The 18,676-nt window shown below is 41.3% G+C and overlaps 1 protein-coding gene across 5 annotated transcripts in view; it reads right to left on the bottom strand.

Moving 5' to 3' along the window:
- Window positions 1-3,677: 3,677 nt before the first annotated feature.
- The window catches only part of EVA1A (eva-1 homolog A, regulator of programmed cell death), a 50,508-nt gene continuing 35,509 nt past the window's right edge, over window positions 3,678-18,676 (bottom strand). For all 5 annotated transcript variants that reach the window (XM_019633529.1, XM_019633528.1, XM_019633527.1 and 2 more), the window contains one exon: window positions 3,678-4,943. In XM_019633529.1, the coding sequence (XP_019489074.1) occupies window positions 4,570-4,943 (374 nt within the window). In that variant the 3' untranslated portion in view covers window positions 3,678-4,569. The remainder of the gene's footprint in view (window positions 4,944-18,676) is intronic.

Below are 18,676 nucleotides of genomic sequence, written 5' to 3'. Positions count from 1 at the left end.
TAATCCAAAAAAGTTGAACTCATAGAAATAGAGTGGATTTGTGGTTCCTAGGGCTTGGGGTGGGAAAAATGGGGAGATGTTGGTCAAAGTACAAAATTTCCGTTATAAGATAAATATCTTATATTCATCTGCATATCTGATGTACAACATGGTGACTATAGTTAACAATTCTGTGTTGTATACTTGAAATTTGCTAAGATAGTAGATTGTAAATGTGAATGAAGGATGTGTCAACTAATCTTATTGTGGTCATTCTTTCACAATATATATGTATATTAGATTAAAAAAAAAAAGGAACTTAGAAGTAGTAAAGGAAAATGGTTCCCAAAATAAGAGTGTTATTCTGACCTATAGAATTCCCTCTAAAGATTTAGGATCAATTTTACTCATGAAGAATGAGTTAGGAGTAAGCCTATCTAGAAACAGAGAGTTGGAACCAGCGACTCAAAGAGTCCTCCAGGAATTAATTTCATCAACATTTCTCTACTCACACAAAGCACAATGTACAAGTTCCTGGTCAGTGGGTGGTCTTTTGTGTGGCCATTTGAAGCCCAGGGTCTTTCTATTTTATGGTTCCACCATCCCCTTAAGCCACAGAATTCTCTGCTTGATCTAGTGCACCAAATCAGCACATAGGGAGAAAGGGAGTATAGGGGGTCATGTGGAAGGCAAATTCAAAATACAAATATCATTTAGGGAAGCCTGCTACAGTCCATTGGGCAGAACTTGATCACATGGCCACATCAAACTACAAGGGAGACTGGGAAATGCAGTCCATTTATGTGCCCAAGAGGCAGAAGAAAGAGTGTTTGGTGAATACACCATAGTCTTTACTACAGTTCAATAAATAGTTGCTGAAAGCATATGATGTGACAAGCTCTGTGCATCCTGCTGGGACCCAAGATAAACATAATAGATTCCCTGCCTTTGAGGCACAGATGGATAATTTCACAACAAGGTAATGAAAGCAATGATCATAGCAAGCACAGGATATGTGAAAACTTAGAGGATGATATGTAGCGCAGCCTGGAGAAGGCGTGGAAGTCTGAAACTCTTGTGCTGAGCCTTTAGGGTGAGTAGAAGAGGGGGAGAAAGAGATTGGAGAAAAGATATTTTAGGCAAAGCAACGATATGAATAGATCATTCTGTGTGGAAGAGGACCATAAGCAATTGAATATTGTTTGAGTGAAAAATGGGCACAGAGGGGCAAGAGTCATGAAGCTTCGGGGCCCTTCATGGGGAGCTGGCATGCTCTTTAGAGGCATTTGGACATTTTAAATAAGCAACAGGAGAAACTAGGGGTTTAAAAGAGAGATAGACACATGGAGAGCTACACATTTAATAGAAATCACTGTAGTATCAATATTCAGGATGACGCTGAGGGAGGCAACACTTGGAGAACAGTTTGAAGGTTTTTACAGTTGTCCAGATAATAAGGGCTTGAACTAGGTTGTAAAAGAAAGACTGATGCAAGAAATATAGATAACTTAAAATTGGGAAGATTTGTTAACTTAGTTATATGTGAGGTTTAAAGGAAAATAAAAAACCTGGAATCAGTCCCAGGCTTCTGACTTGGGCAACCCTGTAACTTGTTTTGTCATGAACTGACAAAGAAATATATGCCTATAAAAAACATAGATACAGCAGTAGGTGTGGGAGAAAGTGAATGCAGTTTGAAGAATTGTACAGTGATGTACTGTGTAACAAACCACCTCTCAAAACTTAGTGGCATAACCGGTCAAGATGGCAGAGTAGAAAAACACTGTGCTTGCCTCCTCTCACGACCACATCAAAATGACAACTGAACTAAGAGCAATCACTGAGAACCATTTGAAGTCTAGCTGAACGTAAGTCCTATAACTAAGGATATAAAGAAGCTATGTAGAGACTGATAAAAGGGGCAAAGATGCAAAAAGGGCTGGCCCCACACCCATATATGGTGGTTAAAATTTGGGAGGGATACCTTGGTTGCAGAGATCCTGTCCTGAGGAGTGAGGTGTTACAGCCCCACACCAGGCTCCCCGCCCAAGTTTCCAGTGCTGGGAAGAGAAGTCCCCACACCTTCTGGCTGTGAAAACCAGAGGAGGTTGTGGCTGAGTGACATGGAGGGCTTCTGGAGTCCCAGGCATTCATTTTAAAAGGTGCACACATAGATAGACTTACTCGCTGACGGGCTTACTCGCCCTGAGCTTTAGTGCTAGAGTAGCTGCTCAAAAGGCATCAGGGACATATGGGAATGAACTGGCTTCAGGGTGAGGGCACCTTTCAAGGTGGAGAAGCACCTTTCTCTCAGACAGAAGTGCTGGCAGAAGCCTTTGTTCCTTTGTTGAACCCTCCCTTGCACCCTATGTGCAGACGCAGGTGGGCCCCATATTGGAATCTCCATCAACCCTGCTAACACCATTTGCTTTGTCCTTGTGATTCCTGAAACCCCACTCCATCCAAACTTGGGGCTCATCTAAGCCACTTCCAGTGGATTTTCCATAAAAAATGGCACATCCTGCAGAGTTACCTAAAATGTGAAACTGCTTGAGTCAAGATAGAGAAGGTAACATTGGAGGTGTTCCTATCTTTGGCTGAAAAGCTAGAATCCTTGGTATATGGAAGTGAAGCACTGGGTTAAACTGTTACCTACTGTATTTTGTGCCTCAGGCAAAGCCCTCACCACCCTAAAAATGGGAACTTCATGAACTTGGTAGAAAGGTATTGGGATATTGGAATGAGAATTGGGAAAGCAGCGTGTCCCAGAACCTTCCCAAACACCTCCCCCACTGCAGTCCCATAGTCCCCGCCATGGGGATCAAATCCCTCCCTGTTGCCTGCTTTGGATGCATCCTGGGGATGGATGAAGGCAGCTCCCTGAAGTTTCATTTTTCAAAGAAACAGAGACCAAGATAGACAGTATTCATCTAAAGCCCAGGGGAGTGGGATGATTCCTGAATTGCTGTCAAGGGACTGAAACCACAAGGGTGGGAACCCAGATTCAGAGACGCTGATTTAACAAGATTTTTGGCAGTTATTACAGTCAATGAGTCTGCCCCAAAAGGTGAGGCCAGCCGGTGGGGGTTTCAAGCAAACTGTATTGCCCCCTTGGCAAGTAGAGATTTGTGATTGTTCACATCTTAAAACAGTCCTCCAAGCCCCTATCTGAGGGAGTAGGTTGCTAAAGTAGTAGAGACCCCAGCCATCTCCCGGCCATCCTCTCACCCATGGTGTCAAAGCCAGTGGACAGGGAGACCCTCCCAGTAGGCAGGCTCTGGAGTATCCGGACAGGCTAAGAGAAGGGAGCTGACAGATAAAACTCACTATTTCTGTCCTATTAGGCTGGAGGCTGCTTCCTCCTCTGTAACCCATTTCTAAATGTGGTGCAGCCCTGTTTCTCTCTCTTCCTTCCCTACCAACTTCCCCTCTCCATATGGGGCCACCATATTATTTCTAGCTTTGGGTAAGTCTTCTATTTTTCTATCTGCTTAACAATCACTCAGCTGTACTATGACCATAACATACAACATAAAGAAAATGAAAAGTCCCTAGTCACACCAGGGCCATTTCTCCATTCCCCAGTTTTTCCTCTTCCAATTCTCCAATTATTTGAAAGTCCTGACAAAAGGCCAAGTGCACATATATAAAAGGGCTGCTGTTTATGGTAACCAGAGAGACAGACATGAAACAAAAAAGATTTTATGCAACATTTATTTTTTTATCCCATCCTAATTTTGGCTTTATTCCTCACCTCCCATTCCCATTCTTTTCTAGGCAATCCAAACTTGGATTTTTCTTTTTTAAACAAAATGTTTGAAATCATGATTATCTAGAGTCATAACAAAATTTTCTTGTCTCCAAAAGGGAAAAAAAACACAGCTTTTATTCTTATGCAGCATGTTCAAACATGCATATTAATAGATATCTTATAAACTATTTAAAATAAAACCCTTCATCCTTTGAGGTTACTGTCATTGTCTAGTTCACTGACACATCTCCCATAATACATTAATTCTATTCATTTTCATGAATGAGGTGGGAACTATATTAAAAATTGGATTTTAATCCCTGAGGTGCCAGTTCAAATGGACGAGGTTGCCATTGCAACACAAGATTTTTAAAAATCAGCCTTAAATAATAAGCATGGCTCATGCTATTTGGATCAGAACCACTTCCACAGCATGGAGTCACTTAGAAAATTGCATTTACTGGGTTAAGTTCACCCTGCTGTTCCTAGCCGCCCTCACGCTATGACCACCTTTCCTTTTGTAAAGGAATAACACATAGCAATGAAGTCTGTAGAAACTCTGAGATCCTCAGAAATCAAGAGAAACCATAGTCCTGTTTCTCTACTCTCCATCCACATGGTGGGAGAGGGTTTTTCAGCACCATTCCAAGGCCTGGAAAGGATGATGAACCAACTGGGTTTTTCTACTGCTCCATAAATTTCATCACAAAGGAGACAACGGGGGTGGTTCTGCTTATCAGAGGAGCCAGCAGTAACCTTAGCAGAACTGCGTTCAGCTCTCTGTGCCGACCCTCCCTGAGGCCCCTCTCCCTTCCGGGGGCCTTCCAGCAGTCCTGCCCCTAATAGTAGCGGTTCAGGCTCCTGGTCCCCGGCACCTCTGGCTGGCCATTCATCCAGATCTCCCTGATGATGCGCTCCCGCTCCTCCAGACGCTGCGCGCGCTCCAGCTCCTCTGCAGATGTGAACACGTTCTTATTCAAACTCCTCTCGAAGCGGCGGTGTCTCCGGACAGAGATGTCAGATGCTGTGTCCGAGCTGCCATCCTCGCTGTCGCTGCTGTCGCTGCTGCTGTCTTGGTCCTGCAGGTACTTCTTCCGGGGACGCCGCCGGCAATCCGTGTGGCAAGAGATCCTCATCACCAGGGCAGCCAGGGTGAGGACCAGCCCGATGCACACGCCAGAAACAAAGTACAGAGCTGCTCGCTCAGGGTTTTCTGGAGGAGGAGGCAAAAGAGAGCATTTGAGAGAGGACAACTCCATATGCAGAGAGAGACTATGACTCCAGCCTACCTGGACCTCTCTCACCAGACCCCAAAGCGTTGATGGTTACAAATAGTGCCTTCCCATGTGACAAACTGCAGAATGTATTAAAAAATGTAACTATTCACAAATGGCAAATCTGGGTAAAGGATGTATGGGATTCCTCTACTATTCTCTCAACTTTAAATTTGAAATTATTTCAAAATCCAAAGTTAAAAGAAAAATAGCACCTATTATAAGCAAGCAACTATGCTTACATGTCACCTGATTACGAGATGCATCTGTCTAAAGCCTATTTTTGCCTATACTAGAAAAATCTTTGCTTCTGAATTTGTACCCACAACTCCTTGAATAAACTTTTAACCACAGTTGTAGGCAGCTTCTTCTTCTCCTTCTCCCCCTTCCCCTTCCCTTTCCCCTTTCCCTTCTCCTTCTCCTTCTTCTTCATGACAAATTTATAAATAAAACCAAGGACAATGGTCTCTTTTATTCTAAATATACTATCACAGGCCTTGTTAACAAATGTAGGCAGCTTCTAAGAAGCCCCCAAGTCCTGGTATTCACTCTTATGCAAGCCCTTCCCCTTGAGGGCTGGACCCAGTGACTTGCTTCTAACAAATGGAATGTGGCAAAAGTGATGGAGAGGTCCAAGGTTAGGGGACATAAGACTGGCTTCCAACTTGCTCATGTTCATTCTAGCTTTTCTCAGTTGCTTGCTATGATGAAGCCAGCTGCCATGTTGTGAGCTGGCTTTACATCGCAGAGAGGCCCACATAGCAAGGAACTGAGCGTGGCCTGTGCTTAACAGCCTGCAAAGAACTGAATCATGCCAATAGCCATGTCATTGAGCTTAGAAGTCAATCATTCCCTGGTGAAGCCTTGAGCTGACCAGAGCCCTGGCCTTGAAGCAACCTTGTGGGTGACCTTGAATCAGAAAACCCAGCCAAGCCAAACCCAGATTCCCTACCCACAGAAACTGAGAGATAATAAATGTATATTGTTTTAAGTCACTAAGTTTTGAAGTAATTAGCTATGCAGCAATAGATAATTTATACAATCACAGATTGAAAGCCAAGGTAGGCATTTTGAAATGACCTCATCAAGTTAATTTGTGGGTAAGGAATTTGAGCTCTTTCTTGGTGAGAAAAAACAATCATTCTGTTGATGAGGAATAGGCTTAGTGGGCCCTGTGATGATCTCTGTATGATGTACTCAGTAGAATGGAAGCCTTTGGGTGAACAGCTTTCTCTTTGTAGGTAAGCGTGAGAACATGGTGACATGCCTAGCTTTGAGTCACAGGGCATTGTCAATCTGACAGGACCCACGATTGACATGAACAATTTAGTTTTCCATAATCTATATTCACTGATAAGTATGAATTAAAATACTCATTGTTTTGTGGGTTTTTAAAGGATATAAGTGGGATCAGATATGACACATATTTGTTTTTCAAATTTAAGAATATTTCTTAGAGAGATTTCCAGATATGTCAACAGCATTCTTTTTGCCTGCTGCATAGTGTTCTGTAGCATAAACCTATCAAAGTTTATTCAATCATTTCTTTATTGATAGCCTATAAATTGCTTCCAATTTTTCACTATTATGATCAATGCTAGAGTCAATGTCCTTGTGTCCTTGTATCCATCTCTTTATGCACACCAGAATTATTTCTACAGGTTAGTTATCTAGAAATAGAACAGCTACATCAAAGGGCATAGGCATTTTGAAGTACAATGTATTCTAAATTATACTCAAAAAGTCTCTATCGGTCTAAACATAACATATTGAATGCATATGCTTATGATCCCGTCTTCTCTCTGAAACCCCCACCAGTATTACAGGGATGTGAATAAATGTAAGTCATAGGTACAAGGAGAAGAGTAGAAAAGAAAAGAGAAAACATGAATAGTCAATAAAAGAGTAATCAACATACAATGTAAATACTGTGAAAGGGAGTGACATTAGCATCACGGCATGTTAGATATCCCCACCTCTTATCCCACCCTTTTTTTAAACAATTAATTAGGCACCCATCCATAAACAAAAGCATCCCTGTGGAAGTTGTATGATCCAACAACATATGCCAAGGGACCTGGGAGGAGTCTCGCCCACCTGTTCATCTGATAATAGGCAGAGAGAGAACCTGCCCCAAACCTTCCCAGAGCAGTTGGGGAAAAAACTAGAGTGCTGACTTGGGCAGATGCCCACAGAAGAAAGAGAATTTGTAAATCCATCCCTCCAGAGTAGAGATTCCAGCACACCATTGGAGCAAACATACAAAACGAGTTGGGATTCAGCAGAAAAGGAAAGAGAAACTGCCAGCATTGCCTCTTCCCCCAAGGTGACACAGCAGAGGACGGAACTATCCTGTGGTGATCTCTCCACAGGGGGAAAGGAGAGCAGTGTGTGAGTGCCCGGCTACCCCAGCTGTGCTGGATGCTTCAGGATGAGCCCATTTCTCTCCAGTAACACCCAGAGTGCTGAAGCGGGACCGCCACCACTGGAGGTAGGGAGGATATTGAGAAAGAGGCAGATAAGGAAATCAAGAGGCATTAAAGTGACATGATTCCTGCTGACTTCACCCACAAACCTCTGAGAGGACCTCAGCCAAGGATCTACCCACTAGCTAGTGGGCACCCCCAAAGCCCCAAGTGATAAACTCACACCACCCCCAACTCTGCAGTGGCTCCTTGTATGAGCTCTAAGGTTGGCAGAAGAGTGAGTTGGGTAAATGGAGTGCCATCAGAAAAACAAACCAGGATCTGTGGGCAAGAGAAAAATCAGAAACTTGAGCTATAGCTCCACCTTCTGGGAAACAAGGAAGAGTTTTCCAGCAGCCAGCCAGGTGAGTTCTAAGAACCAGAGAAGACATAAAAATGTAAGAATTCTGCCACAAAAGGGAACAAGAAATGCAGAGCAGGTATAGAAATACAAGATCAGAGAGAATCCCAGATATAACAGGATCAAGTTACTCCATCTGAAGGCAACTAGTACAAATTTGAGGAGGGGTCTGCTCCATCAAAGGCAAAATCAGCAAAATAAAACTACAAGCAACATAAAGAAAAAAAAAGTCATTGCCAAAAGATAATAATCCTTCAAATAAGTGAGCTTAAAAGCACAAAATCTTGCAATATGCTGGATAATGAATACAAAATAGCTGTTTTGAGAAAATGATAAACTACAAAAAAAAAACCCAAAAGACAATTCAACAAAATCAGGAAAAAAATACATGAACAAAATCAGAAATTTAGCAGAGATAGAAAATAAGTAAATAAAAACCAAACAGAAATTCTGCAGCTGAAAAATTCAATGAATTAAATGAAAAGGTCAGTAGAGGGAATCTTAATTGGGATAGACCAAATGGAAGACAGAATAAGTGACCTAGATGACAGGAATTTTTGAAATAACCCAATTAGAGGTAAACAGAAAAAATGAAAAAAAAGTGAAGAAAGCCTACATATCTAGAATTTAATCAAATGTACAAATATTAGCATAATCAGGGTTCCAGAAGGAGAATGAGGAGGAAGAGATGAGAATGTTTATTTAAAGAAATAATAGCTGAGAATTTCCCAAACCTGGGGAGTCTTAGACATTCAAGTTCACAAAGCTAGTATATCACCCTTTTATTTCAATGCAAAAAGGACTTCTCCAAGATGTATTAAAATGAAACTGTCAAAAATCAAAAGGAAAGAATCTTAAAAGCAGCCAGAGAAAATATTATATCCTCCAAAGGAACCCCCTTTGTGCTACTAGCAGATTTCTCAGCAGAAACTCTACAAGCCAGGAGTGGGTGGAATGACATATCTTAAGTGTTGAAAGAAAAAGAACTGCCAGCCAAAATAACTCTATCTGGCAAAGTTATCCTTCAGATGTGAAGGAGAAAGAAAGACTGTTCCAGAGAAACAAAAGCTGAGGGAGTTCATCACTTGCCTTGCAAGAGGTGCTGAAGGGAGTTCTTCAAGCCAAAATGAAAGGATGCTAACTAGTGACATGAAAACACATGAAAGTATATACAACTCACTGGTGAAGATAAATACAGAGGGTGCCAAAAAAAAGTATACACATTTTAAGGAAGGAAAACTGTATTAAAATTGTAATACTCAATATATACTGATAACAAAAGATGAATACAAGTCACATTTGACTTCTGCAATTACAAGAGGTGTTCAAAGTGGTTACCATCAGTGCCCAGACATTTCTGATTATGGCGAACTACTGCTTGAGCAACATTGGCCGAAGTGTCCACTTGTATACATGTTTTTTGGCACCCCCGGTATACAGTCAGATTTAGAAAGCTCTAGTTCTGTAATAGGATGATGTATTATCCACTTAACTATAGGATAAAGGTTAAAGGAAAAGAGTATTAAAAATAACTATAACTACCATAATGTGTTAATAAGTACACAATATAAAAAGGTGAATTGTGACATCAAAAATATAAAGGTGGAGTAAAAGGGTGGAGCTTTTGTATGCTACAGAAAAGCTTTCAATATTTCACCAATGAGAGTGATGTTAGCTGTGGGTTTCTCATTTATGGCTTTTACTATATGGCAGTACATTCCTTTTATACCCTGTTTGTTCAAGGCTTTATTGTGAAAGGATGTTGTATTTTGTCAAATGCTTTTTATGCACCTATTGAGATGATCTGGACAAAGAAGGATATGAAATCACTATCTGAAAGAGATATCTGCATTCCCATATTCATGGCAGCATTATTCACAGTAACCAAGACAGAGAAACAATCGAAGTGTTCATCAACAGAAGAATGGATAATGAGAACACGAGATATATATTTGTATATGTGTGTGCATATATTGGGTTGTCGGAAAAGTCATAATGTATTTTTTCTATGTTTTTTGTTGCAAAAATGCATCATGACTTTTCCAACAACCATACACACACACACACACACACACACACACACACACACACACATATATATATATGTGTGTGTGTGTGTATATATATATATGTATACACACACACATACACACACACACATACATACAATGGAAAATTCAGTCATTAAAAAAAGAAGAAAATCCTGTCATTTGCAATAATATCAATGGAACTTAAGAGCATTATGCTAAAATTGAGATATATTAACAAATACAACTACTGTATTATATCACTAATATGTGGAACATAAAAAAACTGAACTCATAAAAACAGAGTAGAATGCTGGTTACCAGGGGTTGGGGGTTAAGGAATAGGCAAAATGTTAAGAGTACAAATTTGCAACTCGTAGATAAATAAGTCCTGGAGCTCTCATGCACCGTGTAGTGATTATACACAACAACATTGTATTATAAACTTTAAAGTTTCTAAGAGACTAGATTTTAATTGTTATCACCACACAAAAAAAGAGATAATAGTTATGTAAACATGAAAGAGGTGTTGCCTAACACTATGATGGTAATCATATTATAGTACATCAATGTATCACATTAACACATTGTTACCTGAAATCAACAGTGGTATATGTCAATTATATTGTAATAAAAATAAATAAATGAATGAATGCAGTGAAGAAGGCTGAAAGTGAACTCTGTCCAGTTGATACTCAGCAAACACTGAGAGGACTGAGGGAGCCCAACAACCCAGCAGGGAAGCTGACACACCACCTGTTTTATTACCAAAATTAAGTACTACTGCAGAAGCATTAAGGGGAATCTCTAAAAACACAAAGGTGATTGGAAAAGCTAAGTTCAGATATGGGGATCTGAGAAGGCTTTCTAGAAAAAGATTCCCAAATCTCTTCTTTCCTTCCTTCCTTCCTCCCTCCCTTCTTTCTTTCTTTCTTTCTTTCTCTCTCTTACCCTATCCCTCCCTCCCCTGCCCCCATCCACCCATCTAGTCTACCTGTTTTCCTCCCTCTTTCCCTTCTTTCCTTCCTTCCTTTTCTCATCCCACCCTTCCTTCCCTGTGAGTGTGTCTCATACCCTGCCCTCACCCCCACACAGGTTATCTCTGAAGATGGTTACTGAACTGTCTTGGGAACCACTATTCTCCCTCTAGCTTAACTAGTCCACCCTGTCCTGATACCTGATCAGAAAACATCCTCTTTTGCCTATAGGAGCCTCAGACATAGATTCCCAAAGATGCCCCATAGAAGCAAGCAGAGATGGCAAGGGAGTTTACGGGGCCACGCCAGGTCCCGAGCAGGTGAGTCAGGGCCGATTTTCAGAGCTGATATAATTTGTGCTGTTCCTCTTCATAATGCTTCTGCAAAGATCAAAACTGTAGCTCTATCATGGTTGTTTTTTCTCTCCTCTGCTCCAGTCATTTCCTCTTGGCCAATGATCCGCCCTGGTCTCCAGCAGATCCAGACAGCTGTTAATTGCCCAGGAAGCAGAAGGGGGAGGGCTATTGTCGGTTGTTTTCCCTCAATAAATAAAAATAAGTGTATTGCTGTATCTTGCTTCCTGCAGGGTCATTGTTTTCCTGGGCAGGAAGAGGCCCTATGTGGAGGTCCGGGGCTAATTTCATTTGCACCCTTGGAGGTCAGATCATGCCCAGCAGATTCTGCAGGACCGAAGAGCAGGTCAGCTGGTCTCCATGCATATGGAACCTTTCTCCTGCCTGGACTAGTTGGCCCCAAAGCTTGCAGTCCCTTCAATGAAAAGGAAAAAGTTTTAAAAATAGGCCTTGGGGCCAGCCACGTGGCGCGTTGATTAAGAGTTGGCTTGGGGGTGCCAGCCGAGTGGCTCAGTTGGTTAAGAGCATGAGCTCTGAGCAACAGGGCCGCCAGTTTGATTCCTACATTGGCCAGTGACACTGCGTCCGAGCTGAGCTGTCGCTGAGCTGCCAACAGGTGGCAGGATGGCTCAGCTGGTGTAACAAGATTGCCTGTTCGATGGTGGGCTATGCCCACCCGCAACTAAGACTGAACTCAGCACCTTGAGCTGAGCTGCCACCCGGATGGCTCGGTGGATAGAGCATGCACTCTTAATAACAAGGCTGCCAAGTTCGACTCCTGCATGGCATAGTAGCTATGCCACCTGCAACTGAGCTTAGAGGCCACTAGCTGCCAACGGGCAGCCAGATGGTGACTGGCGCCCTCCACAATGAAGATTGAAGAACAACTTGGCTGATCCCCTTCCCCAATTCCCCAACACTGTTCCCCTCCCCCTAATTCCCCAATAAAATCTTAAAAAAAAAAAAAAAAAAGAATTGGCTTGGGACACCAGCTCTGAGCAGCAGGGCCTCAGTTCGGATCCCACATGAGGGCCAGTGATGCTGTGCCCTCTACAGCTAAGATGGTGAAAACAGCTCAACCTGGAGCTGGGCTACCATGAGTCGCCAGCAACAGCATAGGCTGCAGCCCCTGCTGCAGTGGGCTGCTGTGAGCTACCATGAGTGGCTGGCAGACAGCGTGAGTGGCTGGCAGCCGAGTGAGCTGCCGTGAGTTGCTGTGAGCGGCCGTCCAGAGGCCGGTAAGCGACTGCCTCACGGGGGAAGAGCGTAATGATGATACCAACATGGGCCAGTGAAGCGACGTCCTCCACAACTAGACTAAAGAACAAAAAAACTTGTCTGTTCCCCTCCTCCAATTCCCCAATAAAATCTTAAATAAAAATAAAATAAAAATAGGCCTTAAAGATAGTAACGGGGCTTGTGTGGAATAAAGGAGTATTCAGCATAATCTCTTCTCTGAAATCTTAAAGCACTGCAAGGATGTCTCGTTAGGGGATCTGCCCCTCCTCACAGAAAAGCAAAGACTCCCACTAACACTTCTGCCTTCTGTGAAATGCTGGAGGAAGTTTCCTTCTTTGCCCTCCCATCCCTGACTCATTCTTCCTCAGGAATAAGGAGCATTGGAAAATCATTGTCCCCACCAGGCTGGCTCTGATATATGTTCCTTTGCTTTCACTTCTTTCATCTTCCCTTAGCCCTCTGAGCTGCAGCAATAAGCATCCCAGAAGAGGCCTTCCATCACCCTACCAACATCCTAATCTACTCTCTTCACTTTTCTTCACTTGTAGTGGGACAGACCTGCCGTCCTATAGTCCTAGGACTCAAGGGGAGCTAGGTAGAAGCCCTGACCCATTCTCTGATCTGGCTTCAACACTGCAGACGTTGATACTGTACTGACGCTTTTCCAGCACCTTGAGTCTAGAAGGGAGGAAGAATATGATTAATTAGCCCTGCCAATTTAGGCAGCACTTTATGTAGTTGTATTATAATTTGTTATGTAACCATTATCTTTCCTACATGACAGTGAGAAATTTGAGGGCAGAATCTATGAGTCACCGGATTTCCAGAGCATCTAGCACAGTGCCTTGCTCATGGTGCATAGCTCACAAATGTTTATTGAATTAAATCATGAATACACAATTTCTAAAAGTCAAGTTAATAAATTTATTATACATGGACAAATATGTATATAGATGCATATATGCGTATATATGCAAGTGTGCATATAAATATGCGTGTGTATGTATATTACAATGTCATAAAAGGTGTAACATCTTTCTTCATTGGTCCATCATCTTCCCCTCAATCAGCCTAACAATGGCTACAAACTATTCTATCCCGTGAATGCACCACAGATTACAAAAACAGTTTCCTACCTTTGGGTATTTAGGTTGACGCAAATTTATTTAAGTGCAACATTCAAATAGTAGGGATGGAAAAAAATTTATAAAACCGCCATAATCTCACAACCTGAATATGCAGTGTAGTGAGGTGAGTTTTCTCCTGTTCCTTTTTTCTTTCATATAAATATGTAAATATTTATATTTACTTGGTTATAGTCAGAATATATACGCAATTTATATATTTTTCATCTGGATATACATTTTGTCTGTTTTGAAGACTATTTTTTAGAGCAGTTTTAGGTTCACAGCAAAATTAAGAGGAAGGTACAGAGATTTCCCATATACTACCCACTCCCACACATTCATAGTCTCTCTCATTATCAACACCCCCTGCCTGACAGAGTGGTACATTTGTTTAAATTGATGAGCCTACATTGACACAATATACTCACCTGAAGTCCATAGTTTGCTAGGGTTCATTCTTGGTGTTGAATATTCTATGGACTTGGACAAATATATAAGGACATGTATCCATTATTATAGTGTCACACAGAGCATTTTCACTGCCCTGAAAATCATCTGTGCTCCACCTATTTGTCATTCCCTCCAAGGATACATATGTCATACTATGTGTAACATCTTTCTTTATTGGTCTATTGTCTTCCCCTCAATCTGCCTAACAATGGCTAAACAGTATTCTATCTAGTGAATGCATCACAAGTTATAAAAAGGTTTCTACCTTTGGACATTTAGGTTGTTGCACATTTTTTTTAATTAAAAATAATGATGGAAGAAATACTTCTGTGCTTAACACTACTTCCTTCCTTTTTTGCTTATTTCTCTTTCATTTACTGCCTTATCATGGATTCTCAGAAAAGGAACCTCTGTGTCAAAAGGATACATATTTTTATACCTCTTGATACACACTGAAAGTGGCTTTTCAAAAGTGGTACATTAATTAATCTTGTCATTAGCTGTGTACGAAAATATCACTTTCATCAAACCCTCTCAAGGAGAGGACATTCCAACTGCTAATTTTTCCCCCAAATTTTATAGGTCAATAGTGGTTACTTTATTTATTCCACAAAAAATTTACAATGCCTTCGGAGCTAGAGATATCAAGGTTCTCAGCACTCACAGAATTCCCAGTATAAAGGGGAATAACATAAAACAGAAACTACAGTGCTTTCTAAAATCCCCAAATTTGTGACTATCAGCTGGGTTAGACTCCCTCGCTGCTGAGACACTTCATTCATGGCAATCTCAGGAAAAGTGATTCATTTTCTGGCTTACTACTACCCGATCAACACCACTGTACTTGCAAAAATATTGGTTAAATAATAATGAAAAACTGATCCCCCAAAACTTCTGCATTGAAAAAAAATTACTGTAAGCAAAGTCAAAAGCCAAATTAGAAAAAATATTTGAAATATATAACAGAGACAAAAAAAAACTAATATAGGGCCGGCCGAGTGGCGCGATGGTTAAGAACTGGCTTGGGATGCCAGAGAGCCCCGGTTCGGATCCCACATATGAGGGCCAGTGACACTGCCCTCTACAGCTAAGATGCTGAACAACAGCTCAACCTGGAGCTGGGCTGCCATGAGTCGCCGGCGACGGCATAGGCTGCAGCCCCTGTGGCAGTGGGTTGCCATGGGCTACCCTATGTAGCCAGCAGCCAGCGTGAGCGGCCAGCAGCCAGCGTGAGCGGCCAGCAGCCACAGTGAGCGGCCGTCCAGAAGCAGGCGACTGATCTGCCTCACCCAGGAAGAGCGTAATGATGGTGCCAACTTGGGCCAGTGAAGCAACGTCCTCCACAACTAGACTGAAGAACAAAAAGGACAGCAACTTGTCTGTTTCCCTTCCCCCAATTACCCAGCACTGTTCCCATCCCCCCAATTCCCCAATAAAAACCTTTCAAAAAAACCAAAAACCTAATATATAGAGAGCACCTAGGAGGAGCATTAAGAAAAAGGACAGCAACCAATAAAGAAAATGGACAAAAGATATAAACAGTTCACAGAAAAAGATATAAATGGCATTTAAACATATGAAAGGATGCTTATTTAAAGCAGGGGTTGGCACACTATGGCTTCCAAGCCAAACCTGCCCGACTACTGTTTTATTATTGGCACAGAGCCAAGCACATTCATTTATGTTTTGTCTATGTCTGCCTCATGCTACACTGCAGAGTTGAATAGTTAAAACAGAGACTATACAGCTTGCAGAGCTGAAAATATTTGCTATCTGACCCTTTACAAAAAAAGTTTGCTGACCTATGACGTAGAGAAACAGAAATTAAATGACATTTAGATATTATTTTTCATCTATCAGACTGTCAAAAATCCAACGGTTTGAAAATACTGTTGCAGAACTTTCTCATACTTCTTATAAAGAATAAATTGATAAAACTCCTTAAATTGCAAGTTGGTAATATTTATCTTAATTAATAATGTATATACACTTTGATCCAGCAATGCCACTTTTGGGAGTTCATTCTACGAATGACTTGAACATGTATGTATGTGACGGTTATTTATTGCAACAACTCTGTTGCCTTGTTTGAAAGGGTCTGAAGCATTTCCACTGGCCATCAATAGGAAACTGGTTAAATTGTGGTTCATCTATACAGAGGAGCAATATGTAGTTGTCTAAAAGAATGAGTAAGTTCTCTAGACACAGATACAGTATATCTGCATGATACATTGTTCAGCGAAAAAAAGCAAAGTACAAAACAGTATGCACACGGTGCTATGTTAAAAGGGGAGAGGATGAGATTAATCTTTATATTTTTTTACATCTGCACAAATAACTCTGGAAGGATGCAGAGAAGCCTGGTGATGGGTCAAACTTGGGGACTGAATGGAGGGGGCAGCTCTGGGGTAATACTTCTCACTATGTGTCTTTTAATATTATTTGATCATTGAGCCATGTTCATGCAGTAATGTATTCAGCATCTAATATGTGCCAGGCACTGTTCTAGGTGTCGAGGATATAGCAGTCAAGAAAAGGAAAAAAAAAAAATCTCTGTGCTCCTGGAGCTTACATTCTAATAGAGGAGATAGATAGTAAACAAGATAAATAAAATAGGTAGTATGTTAAATGGTGATAAAGAGAAAACAGGAAAAATAGGTAGGAGGATATGAAGTGCTTAGTGTATGCTGGAGGTGAGGAGGAAGAATGACCAGAGCAAGTCTTGCGGAGAAGGTGACTTTTGAGGAAAAATCTAAAGAAAATGGAAGAGTGAGCATGGAGAATGTGTTATCAAGTCAGGACATTAAATTAAAAAGAGCAATCATTCCATTTAATCTTTCTAACAACCCTATTAGAAGCTTATTAAAAGAATTATTAATATTAATGAGATTATGACCCTCATTATAAATTATTATATTATGCTCCCAAGGAGTTGCTTGCAAATAGTTGAAACAAGAAATGCTAACTCCTCCAATAGAAGCGCTGAGATAGAGGGAAACAAAATATGTGTGAGGAGAACATGGATGGACACCTAAGCTAAGGTGCAGAGTGAGGGGAGAAAATGACACTGAGAGAGTTCTGAAGACTGGGAGGGAGTTCATCAGTCGAGGACTGGAGGGAAGAACTCTTAGAAAAATAAATGGATGTGCAAAAGCAAAGAAGTAAGTGAGAAAAGGCCTGGCAAGTGGTTTAAAAAGACTGCAGTGAAGTCTTGGTCAGGGACAGCTATAATTAAATAAGGGCATGAAGATGTTAAGGTCAGACACTAAAAGCCCTGGGAAGCACATAGGAAACGACAGATTGGCGTACCTCAAACCATCCCCAAGGCCCTTCTCTCTTGCTTCCTTTACTCTAGAGCATGTTTTGTTCAACTTTGGCACTTGATATCTTGAACCAGTTCATTCTTTGTTGGCAGGCGTGGGGGCATGGGGGGGGATGAGGAGAAGTCATGTGCATCGCAGGATGATTCTCCACCAGCTAGATGCCAGTAGCAGGCCCCCCATACCTCAGTTGTGACAACCAACAATGTCTCCAGATATTGCCTGAAATCCCCCTGTAGGGCAAAATCACCCCTGGTTATAAACCACTGGTTTGGGGGTTGAAAAAGCTAAAATTCTCATTTTTCCAGCCTCCCTTGCAGCTAGAGATGGCCATGTGGCACAGTTGTGACCAGTGAAATATGAGAGTAGATCTGCAGGAAACTCCTTCCTTTTACTGCCTTCTTTCGATCTTGAATGAAAGCAAGAACAACAGCAGCCCTGTTGCAGCCATGAGATGACAATCAAAGAAGAAAGGCCATGAGAATCACAGAGATGTTGGTTCCTACCTACTTGAGTCAATGGACCAATGCTAGCAACCACCTACCTCCACACTTCCTATTATGTGAGTAAGATCCTATGTGTTTAGGCCACCAAGCTGAGGTTTTCTATTGTTTGCAGCTGAAAACAATCCTAACTGTGAAACCATACCAAAGCATTTCGATTTTATCCCAGAGATAATGAGAATCCACTAAAGGATTCTAAAAAATAAAAAGAATTGGATTATCACATCCATAGTTTGGAAAGATCATTTTGCTACAAAACACAGACTATGAAGCAAGATTGGAGGCAGGGAGACCATGGAAAATGCCATTATAGCAAGGCAGGCAAAAACATAACGGGACTAAACCAATTCAGTAGTGGTAAAATAAAGTGGAGGGGACACATTTGAGGGACATTGAGAAGCAAAATGGACCAATCCTAAGCAATTGGATATGGGCAGTGAAGAAGATGTATCAAAGGCTAAAAATGATATCTTTGGTGTAGGTGATGCCCTAGGTGGTACACAAAAAAAGGAGCAAATTTAAAGAGAAGGACAATATTCCATTCTAGGCCAGGTTGAATTTGAAATGCTTATGACACATCCAAGTGGTAATGTTCAAGGCATTTAAACACATGGCTCTGAAAGTTAGAAAACAGTAGGGTACTGGTGATTTTTTAAATACATGTGTGATAGATTTCAAAATTTTGTATTCCAATAAAATAACATAACTTATTACAAAAGTAATATCAATGAAGTATAGAATACTTTAAAACATAGTTAAGCACAAGAAAATTAAAAACACACACTATACAACCCCAGCATCCAGGTATCATTTCCAGTAAAATATGGTTACATATACATGTGAATACACA

The sequence above is a fragment of the Hipposideros armiger genome, unplaced genomic scaffold (assembly GCF_001890085.2).
Source record: "Hipposideros armiger isolate ML-2016 unplaced genomic scaffold, ASM189008v1 scaffold_1340, whole genome shotgun sequence".
NCBI lineage: Eukaryota > Metazoa > Chordata > Mammalia > Chiroptera > Hipposideridae > Hipposideros > Hipposideros armiger.
Note: the sequence above shows the minus strand (reverse complement) of the source record. Positions and strands in the feature narration are given on the sequence as shown.